This window comes from Oncorhynchus gorbuscha, unplaced genomic scaffold, assembly GCF_021184085.1.
Source record: "Oncorhynchus gorbuscha isolate QuinsamMale2020 ecotype Even-year unplaced genomic scaffold, OgorEven_v1.0 Un_scaffold_8374, whole genome shotgun sequence".
Taxonomy (NCBI): domain Eukaryota; kingdom Metazoa; phylum Chordata; class Actinopteri; order Salmoniformes; family Salmonidae; genus Oncorhynchus; species Oncorhynchus gorbuscha.
Window position 1 is genome coordinate 5,046 of NW_025751559.1, and position 9,858 is coordinate 14,903.

At 55.1% G+C, this 9,858-nt stretch overlaps 1 protein-coding gene across 1 annotated transcript; it reads left to right on the forward strand.

The window, feature by feature from the left end:
- Nucleotides 1-438: 438 nt before the first annotated feature.
- Nucleotides 439-6,811, forward strand: LOC124029953 (von Willebrand factor A domain-containing protein 7-like). The gene is made up of 4 exons (XM_046341488.1): nt 439-634; nt 6,137-6,306; nt 6,444-6,555; nt 6,787-6,811. The coding sequence occupies exons 2-4, from the start codon at nt 6,141-6,143 to the stop codon at nt 6,794-6,796; spliced, it is 288 nt and encodes a 95-aa protein (XP_046197444.1). The 5' UTR covers nt 439-634; nt 6,137-6,140; the 3' UTR covers nt 6,797-6,811.
- Nucleotides 6,812-9,858: the final 3,047 nt, after the last annotated feature.

The window sequence follows — 9,858 nt, forward strand, 5'->3', positions numbered from 1 at the left end:
TTGCCTCGGGAAGGCACTTGAACCAGACAGACTCAGACACCTGCTCACCACGCAGCATCTGAGGAAAACACGACACGACAGGGCGATACACAATCACAGCACGGTGAATTCTAAACAAGGAACCGACAGGACAGGAACGGAACACAAAGGAAGAAATAGGGACTCTAATCAGGAAAGGATCGGGAACAGGTGTGGGAAGACTAAATGATTGATTAGGGGAATAGGAACAGCTGGGAGCAGGAACGGAACGATAGAGAGAAGAGAGCGAGAGAGTGAAAGAGGGAGGGGGAGAGAGAGGGATGGAAAGAGGGAAAGAACCTAATAAGACCAGCAGAGGGAAACGAATAGAATGGGAAGCACAGGGACAAGACAAGATAATAAATGACAAAACATGACAATACCCACACACTCTCTGTATAACACCCATCATCGCCTCTCCTCCCCCAGGTAAGTGTAGTCATGGAGGTGCAGCTGACCTGACCAGCTCTGAGGTTCCTCGCGGGGGCATCAGCAAGGATGAGCGTCGCTCTGACAACGTGGCCCTGCACACTGCTGCTGTCACCGTGGCAACGACCGCAACCCTCCGGCTGCTGGACGACATCCGGGGAGCCGCCGGTGACAACAACTACCTACGGTACGGAGAGGGGTAGAGGGGGGTGAAGGGGAGGAGAGGGGTAGAGGGGGGTGAAGGGGAGGAGAGGGGTAGAGGGGGGTGAAGGGGAGGAGAGGGGTAGAGGCGGGTGAAGGAGAGGAGAGGGGTAGAGGGGGGTGAAGGGAGGAGAGGGGTAGAGGGGGGTGAAGGAGGGAGATGGGTAGAGGGGGTGAAGGAGAGAAGAGGGGTAGAGGTGGGTGAAGGAGAGGAGAGGAGAGGAGTAGAGGGGTGAAGGAGAGGAGAGGGGTAGAGGGGGTGAAGGAGGGAGATGGGTAGAGGGGGGTGAAGGAGAGAAGAGGGGTAGAGGTGGGTGAAGGAGAGGAGAGGAGAGGAGTAGAGGGGTGAAGGAGAGGAGAGGGGTAGAGGGGTGAAGGTGGGGGGAGAGGGGTAGAGGGGGTGAAGGAGAGAAGAGGGGTAGAGGCCGGTGAAGGAGAGGAGAGGAGTAGGGGGGTGAAGGGGAGGAGAGGGGGTGAGGGGGAGGAGAGGGGTAGAGGGGGTGAAGGGGAGAGAGGGGGTGAAGGGGAGGAGAGGGGTAGAGGGGGTGAAGGAGGAGAGGAGAGGAGTAGAGGAGAGGAGTAGGGGTGAAGGAGAGGAGAGGGGTAGGGGGGTGAAGGGTCGGAGAGGTGGTGAAGGGTCGGAGAGGGGTAGAGGGGGTGAAGGGGAGGAGAGGGGTAGAGGAGTGAAGGAGAGGAGATGGGTTGAGGCGGGTGAAGGAGAGGAGAGGAGTAGAGGGGTGAAGGAGAGGGAGAGGGGTAGAGGGGTGAAGGAGAGGAGAGGGGGTGAAGGGGAGGAGAGGGGTAGAGGGGGAGAAGGGAGGAGAGGGGTAGAGGCGGGTGAAGGGGAGGAGAGGTCTCCCAGTAGGGGGTGAAGGAGAGGAAGGGGTAGAGGGGTGTGAAGGAGAGGAAGGGGTAGAGGGGGTGAAGGAGAGGAAAGAGGGGGTGAAGGGGAGGAAGGGGTAGAGGGGGTGAAGGGGGAGGAGAGGGGTAGAGGGGGTGAATGGGAGGAGGGGGTAGAGGGGGGTGAAGGGGAGGAGAGGGGTAGAGGGGGGGTGAAGGGGAATGAGAGGGGTAGAGGGGGTGAAGGGGAATGAGAGGGGTAGAGGCGGGTGAAGGGGAGGAGAGGGGTAGAGGGGGGGGGGTGAAGGAGAGGAGAGGGGTAGAGGGGGGTGAAGGGGAGGAGAGGGGGTAGAGGGGGGTGAAGGGGAGGAGAGGGGTAGAGGGGGGTGAAGTGGAGGAGAGGGGTAGAGGGCGGTGAAGGGGGAGGACAGGGGGTGAAGGGGAGGAGAGGGGTAGAGGGGGGTGAAGGAAAGGAGAGGAGTAGGGGGTGAAGGGGAGGAGAGGGGGTGAAGGGGAGGAGAGGGGTAGAGGGGGTGAAGGGGAGGAGAGGGGGTGAAGGGGGAGGAGAGGGGTAGAGGGGGGTGAAGGGGAGGAGAGGGGTGAAGGAGAGGAGATGGGTAGAGGGGGTGAAGGAGAGAAGAGGGGTAGAGGCGGGTGAAGGAGAGGAGAGGAGTAGAGGGGTGAAGGAAAGGGGAGGAGTAGGGGGGTGAAGGGGGAGGAGAGGGGTGAAGGGGAGGAGAGGGGTAGAGGGGGGTGAAGGGAGGAGAGGGGGTGAAGGGGAGGGAGAGGGGTAGAGGGGGGTGAAGGGGGAGGAGATTGGGGGTGAAGGGGAGGAGAGGGATAGAGGCGGGGAAGTAGAGGAGAGGAGAGGAGTAGAGGGGTGAAGGAGAGGAGAGGGGTAGAGGAGTGAAGGAGAGGAGAGGGGGTTGAGGCGGGTGAAGGAGAGGAGAGGAGTAGAGGGGTGAAGGAGAGGGAGAGGGGTAGAGGGGTGAAGGGGAGGAGAGGGGGTGAAGGGGGGAGGAGAGGGGTAGAGGGGGAGAAGGGGAGGAGAGGGGGTGAAGGGGAAGAGAGGGGTAGAGGGGGTGAAGGGAGGAGAGGGGTAGAGGGGGGTGAAGGGGAGGAGAGGGGTAGGGGGGTGAAGGGGAGGGAGAGGGGTAGAGGCGGGTGAAGGAGAGGAGAGGGGTAGAGGGGGGTGAAGGGGAGGAGAGGGGTAGAGGGGGGTGAAGGAGAGGGAGATGGGTAGAGGGGGTGAAGGAGAGAAGAGGGTAGAGGTGGGTGAAGGAGAGGAGAGGGGTAGAGGGAGTGAAGGAGAGGAGAGGGGTTGAGGCGGGTGAAGGAGAGGAGAGGGATAGAGGGGTGAAGGAGAGGAGAGGGGTAGAGGAGTGAAGGAGAGGAGGGGGTGAAGGGGAGGAGAGGGGTAGAGGGGGGAGAAGGGGAGGAGAGGGGGTGAAGGGAAGAGAGGGGTAGAGGGGGTGAAGGGGAGAGAGGTAGAGGGGGGTGAAGGGGGAGGAGAGGGGTAGAGGCACTGGGGGTGAAGGGGGGAGAGAGGGGTAGAGGCGGGTGAAAGAGAGGAGAGGGGTAGAGGGGGGTGAAGGGGAGGGGGAGAGGGGTAGAGGGGGGTGAAGAAGAGGAGATGGGTAGAGGGGGGTGAAGGAGAGAAGAGGGGTAGAGGTGGGTGAAGGAGAGGAGAGGAGAGGAGTAGAGGGGTGAAGGAGAGGAGAGGGGTAGAGGAGTGAAGGAGAGGAGAGGGGTTGAGGCGGGTGAAGGAGAGGAGAGGAGTAGAGGGGTGAAGGAGAGGAGAGGGGTAGAGGGGTGAAGGGAGGAGGAGAGGGGTGAAGGGGAGGAGAGGGGTAGAGGGGGAGAAGGGGAGGAGAGAGGGCTGAAGGGGAAGAGAGGGGTAGAGGGGGGGTGAAGGGGAGGAGAGGGGTAGAGGGGGTGAAGGGGAGGAGAGGGGGTAGAGGGGGTGAAGGAGAGGAGATGGGTAGAGGGGGGTGAAGGAGAGAAAGAGGGGTAGAGGTGGGTGAAGGAGAGGAGAGGAGAGGGAGTAGAGGGGTGAAGGAGAGAGAGGGGTAGAGGGGGTGAAGGTGGGGGAGAGGGGTAGAGGGGCCTGAAGGAGAGAAGAGGGGTAGAGGCCGGTGAAGGAGAGGAGAGGAGTAGGGGGGTGAAGGGGAGGAGAGGGGGTGAAGGGGAGGAGAGGGGTAGAGGGGGTGAAGGGGAGGAGAGGGGGTGAAGGGGAGGAGAGGGGTAGAGGGGGTGAAGGGAGGAGAGGGGTGAAGGGGAAGAGAGGGGTAGAGGGGGGGTGAAGGGGGGGAGGAGAGGGTAGAGGGGGGGTGAAGGGGAGGAGAGGGGTAGAGGGGGGTGAAGGGAGGAGAGGGTAGAGGCGGGTGAAGGAGAGGAGAGGGGTAGAGGGGGGTGAAGGGGAGGAGAGGGGTAGAGGGGGGTGAAGGAGAGGAGATGGGTAGAGGGGGTGAAGGAGAGAAGAGGGGAAGAGGTGGGTGAAGGAGAGGAGAGGGAGAGGAGTAGAGGGGTGAAGGGAGAGTAGAGGGGTAGAGGAATGAAGGAGAGGAGAGGGGGTTGACCCCGGGTGAAGGAGAGGAGAGGAGTAGAGGGGTGAAGGAGAGGAGAGGGGTAGAGGGGGGTGAAGGGGAGGAGAGGGGGTGAAGGGGAGGAGAGGGGTAGAGGGGGAGAAGGGAGGAGAGGGGGTGAAAGGGGAAGAGAGGGGGTAGAGGGGGTGAAGGGGAGGAGAGGGGTAGGGGGGGTGAAGGGGAGGAGAGGGGTAGAGGGGGTGAAGGGGAGGAGAGGGGAGAGGCGGGTGAAGGAGAGGAGAGGGGTAGAGGGGGTGAAGGGGAGGAGAGGGGTAGAGGGGGGTGAAGGAGAGGAGATGGGTAGGGGGGTGAAGGAGAGAAGAGGGGGAGAGGTGGGTGAAGGAGAGAGAGGAGAGGAGTAGAGGGGTGAAGGAGAGGAGAGGGGTAGAGGGGTGAAGGTGGGGGAGAGGGGTAGAGGGGGTGAAGGAGAGAAGAGGGGTAGAGGCCGGTGAAGGAGAGGAGAGGAGTAGGGGGGTGAAGGGGGAGAGAGGGGGTGAAGGGGAGGGGAGAGGGGTAGAGGGGGTGAAGGGAGGAGAGGGGGTGAAGGGGAGGAGAGGGTAGAGGGGTGAAGGGGAGGAGAGGAGAGGAGTAGAGGAGAGGAGTAGAGGGGTGAAGGAGAGGAGAGGGGTAGGGGGGTGAAGGGTCGGAGAGGGGGTGAAGGGTCGGAGAGGGGTAGAGGGGGTGAAGGGGAGGAGAGGGGTAGAGGAGTGAAGGAGAGGAGATGGGTTGAGGCGGGTGAAGGAGAGGAGAGGAGTAGAGGGGTGAAGGAGAGGAGAGGGGTAGAGGGGTGGGGGAGGAGAGGGGGTGAAGGGGAGGAGAGGGGTAGAGGGGGAGAAGGGGAGGAGAGGGGTAGAGGCGGGTGAAGGGGGAGGAGAGGGGTAGGGGGGGTGAAGGGGAGGAGAGGGGTAGAGGGGGTTGAAGGAGAGGAAGGGTAGAGGGGGTGAAGGAGAGGAAGGGGTAGAGGGGGTGAAGGAGAGGAAGGGGTAGAGGGGGTGAAGGGGAGGAAGGGGGTAGAGGGGGTGAAGGGGAGGAGAGGGGTAGAGGGTGAAGGGGAGGGAGAGGGGTAGAGGGGGTGAAGGGGAGGAGAGGAGAGAGGGGGTGAAAGGGGAATGAGAGGGGTAGAGGGGGTGAAGGGGAATGAGAGGGGTAGAGGCGGGTGAAGGGGAGGAGAGGGGTAGAGGGGGTGAAGGAGAGGAGAGGGGTAGAGGGGGGGGTGAAGGGGAGGAGAGGGGTAGAGTGGGGGGGTGAAGGGGAGGAGAGGGGTAGAGGGGGTGAAGGAGAGGAGAGGAGACAGAGGGGTGAAGGAAAGGAGAGGAGTAGGGGGGGTGAAGGGGAGGAGAGGGGGTGAAAGGGGAGGAGAGAGGGTAGAGGGGGTGAAGGGGAGGAGAGGGGGTGAAGGGGAGGAGAGGGGTAGAGGGGGGTGAAGGGGGAGGAGAGGGGTGAAGGAGAGGAGGGGGTAGAGGGGGTGAAGAGAGAGAAGAGGGGTAGAGGCGGGTGAAGGAGAGGAGAGGAGTAGGAGGGGTGAAGGAAAGGAGAGGAGTAGGGGGGTGAAGGGGAGGAGAGGGGGTGAAGGGGAGGAGAGGGGTAGAGGGGGTGAAGGGGAGGAGAGGGGTGAAGGGGAGGAGAGGGGTAGAGGGGGTGAAGGGGAGGAGAGGGGTTGAGGCGGGTGAAGGAGAGGAGAGGAGTAGAGGGGTGAAGGAGAGAAGAGGGGTAGAGGGGTGAAGGGGAGGAGAGGGGTGAAGGGGGAAGAGGGGTAGAGGGGGGAAAAGGGGAGGAGAGGGGGTGAAGGGGAAGAGAGGGGTAGGGGGGTGAAGGAGAGGAGAGGGGGTGAAGGGGAAGAGAGGGGTAGAGAGGATAAAGGAGAGGAGAGTGGTAGCGGGGTGAAGGGGAGGAGAGGGGTAGAGAGAGGGGTGGTGAAGGGGAGGAGGGGGGTAGAGAGGGGTGAAGGGGAGGAGAAGGATAGAGAGGGTGAAGGGCAGGAGTGGAGGGGAAGAGGGAAATACCCATGTTGAAGTTACTCACAATCTCACTCTTATCTCTCTCTCTCTCTCTCTCTCCCACAGCTTCATGGGCATAGCGCGATCGGCAGTGGTTGCTTTTGTGATCGACACCACGGGGAGCATGAAGGATGACATCCTTGAAGCCAAGAGTGTTGTCAATGAGATCATCGACAGGAAAAAGGGAACACAGGATGAGCCCTCCCAGTACATCCTGGTCCCATTCAACGATCCAGGTAAGGCTGGCTTTACACTCCACCAAGCATTCTCCTTAGCAAAACATCACTGACAAACTCTGGCATTCACCGAAATGCTGGTGCGGTTTGTAGTTAAGTCAGGAAGTGGTTAGTGATCAGTGTGTGTTTGTGTGTAGAGTTCGGACCCCTGATAAGAACGACAAACCCTGATGTTATGAAAACAGAGATTGCTAAACTCAAAGCTGATGGAGCGGAGACCTCCCTGAGATGTGCTTATCAGGCCTACAGGTACAGTGATTGACATGGCTATATTCCAATCAGGTTTCAGATATAATCCCATTCCTTTTTTATAATGCACCTGACAATAAATAAAGATACTAAGCATTCTCTCTCTCTCTCTCTCCTCTCTCTCTCTCCCTCTCCCTCTCCCTCTTCCTCTCTCTCCTCTCTCTCCTCTCTCTCTCTCTCTCTCTCCCTCTCTCTCTCCCTCTCTCTCTCTCTCTCTCTCTCTCTCTCCAGTTGGCGCTGACCGGTGCTCCAGCGTCGTCCCAACATCTATGTTTTCACAGATGCCGTTGCCAAGGACATTGCGTTAAGGAACACCATCTTGGCCCTGATCAGGAGCACCAAGTCAACCGTGAGCACTTCCTCAAACACTTCCTGTTTTAGAAGAAACAATGTCCTGCAGTTCAGGATCTTATTAATTAGGTCACACAGTAGCAAAACGCAGCAAAATGTTTTCCAATGGCAAATCAAAAACAAGCCATTCTTATTGGAGAGGTAGACACTCCCTTTTTTCTTTCATTCTTCGTTTGGTGCCTAATGAATACGACCAGGCAAACTCTCTCAAACACACCTATGTGTCTCTCCAGGTGTCTTTCTTCATGACTGGTGATGGTGCTGGTGCTAGAAGGAGGAGCGTGGAGTAGAGTCCAGCGGCAGCTACATTCGAGACCTACAAGGACCTGGCGCTGGCGTCTGGTGGTCAGGCCATTGGAGTCACCAAGGAAAATCTGCCCCAGGCCACTGACGTCATCATCGACTCCTCCACCTCCGCTCTGGTGAGTCGACACTGGTGGCCATTTTGTTTTAGATGAGTAGTTGATTTGAAATCATTTAAAACTTAATCAATTAAAAAACATGTGCTTTATAAACAATGAATTTTAGAAATGCCTAGACATAATTGTTATATCTATGATCATTTTTATTTTAATTTTAAAGGCAAGTCAGTTAAGAACAAATTCTTATTTTCAATGACGGCTTAGGAACAGTGGGTTAACTGCCTGTTCAGGAGAGAACAACAGATTTGTACCTTGTCAGCTCGGGGGTTTGAACTTGCAACCTTCCGGTTACTAGTCCAACGCTCTAAGCACTAGGCTACCCTGCCTACCCTTACAATAAAACAACAACATACCCTTTCTATCCTCCTCTCTCATTCTGTCCTCCTCCTCCTCAGGTGACAGTCCTACAGCGAGCGAGGAACCCAGGCAAAGCTGAGACATTCTCCTTCCTGCTGGATGAGTCTCTGAACAACATCACCATCTACATCACTGGAAAGTCCCTCACCTTCACCCTGAAGAACCCTGCAGGTGGGAACCTCCAACACCTACACACTGATCTAATATCAGTTTTCAGGTAAAGGTTCACCTAACTGAATAGGATGACATTTCCCCTAGACACTGATCTAATACAGTTTTCAGGTAAAGGTTCACCTAACTGAATAGGATGACATTTCCCTAGACACTGATCTAAGGTTAGTTTTCCCTCCTTAATGGTTACAGTTGACCTGTTATGCGTGTTTACGTATGTAGCTATCTTAATGTTTTTAAAGCACAAAGCACATTTTAACAAGGTATCGGAATCAGGTATATCCCATTGACAGTATGTTTGACTGTCATCCTATTTGACTGTCACCCTCCTTGCCCTACAGGTGTGACCCAGAAACAGAATGAGGCCAACGGGAACTGGGGACTGTCAGACGGTGGGCAACCTCTTCCCGGGTCCGTCTGGCCTCCAACAAACAGACAGGATTATGGGAAATCAGCATGAACTCCAACCAGCCCTACACACTGAAGGTCACTGGTGAGTTACCACAGACAGCGTCTGTTCTATTAAATATGTGTGTTATGCTCACGCTCAACACTTTATTCGAATCCCTTTGGCCCGACAGTCTAGGGGGATGGTAATGAGATCCGTAACATAACTCATGCAAATTATTATTGTGACAAAGTAAAAGTGTGAGCACGAAATAACCACGACAACAGAAATCTACCGTCAAACTCTAGGTTTATTTATAAACACACGGTAATGGGGGAGCAGGAAAAGGGGCTGAGCTGGACCCAAGGAAAGAAACAATAAATATACAAAAACACACCCCTAAGCTAGACTAGCCTACTTTAACAACAGCTAACTAACTAACCAAAAATACAGTGGGTGGTCAGCCCAGTTCTAACTAGTGTATTTAACAAAGTTCACCTACGGGTAGTGTATGCCCATGGGCGACTTGTCTTGGTTTCCCCCTTTTCCCACCAGCAAACAAACACCATAAAAAAACAATACTCACAGGTGATGACAAAGTGCTATGGAGGTGCTTTAAACAAAAGAGAGGTTAAGACACAAAGCGAGAGTGAAACACAGAGACCTACAGACATGGCATTTACAGAGAGATTGAGCTAGTGAGCTGAGCTGAGCTTTAGAACAAACAAATGATGGGGTTTTTTTTAAACCATGGGGAAGGAACTGTGATAGGTCAGGAAATAGGAGGAGGTGTGTCTTCTGATTGATGATTGATTGTTGACTGATTGGGAGTGATGATTTTCACCTGTGAAGGGAGAAGGAGAGAAAAGAGGATACACACACACACAGGATAACTGTATCCGTAACAACACTAGATGGCAGCTTGGATACACACAGAGCCAGACCTGGGGTTAAAACCTGTTAGAGACACCAGTTCCCATTTGGGAATTGCGCCCCCCACCCCCAGCTGGAATGTGGCGCTTGAGAGCATGAAATATTCTAAAATATTTTACCTCACATTAACAAGTAAAATAGCTCAAATGAAAGATAAACAAGTTGTTTATCTAGCCAGCGTCAGATTTCTAAAATGTTTCACGGCGAAAACATAGCACATATTTATGTAAATAGTAAAAGAAAAATCATTTCACTAACCTTTTGAAATCTTCATCAGATGACAGTAATATAACATGTTACACAGTACATTCATTTTTTCAATAATATGCTATATATATCCATAAATCTCTGTTTACAATGATGCATCGTTCAAAAAATGCTACTCAAATGTCCTGAGAAATGACGATAGCCCCGGCAGATAACGTCAGCTAACAAGGAATACACATCATAAACTTTGACTAAATATGCATGTTTTACATATGTATAGCAAGATACACTTCTTCTAAATGCAATTGCATTGTTACATTTAATTTTAACGTTACATTTTGCGTTCACTAGACTATAATATGGAGTCGGCACTCCCACAGTAGCATAATGACTCCTTTATCTTGGAGTCGACAGAAACCCAAAATTAATACATTAAATATTCCCTTACCTTTGTTGTTCTTCCATCAAACATGG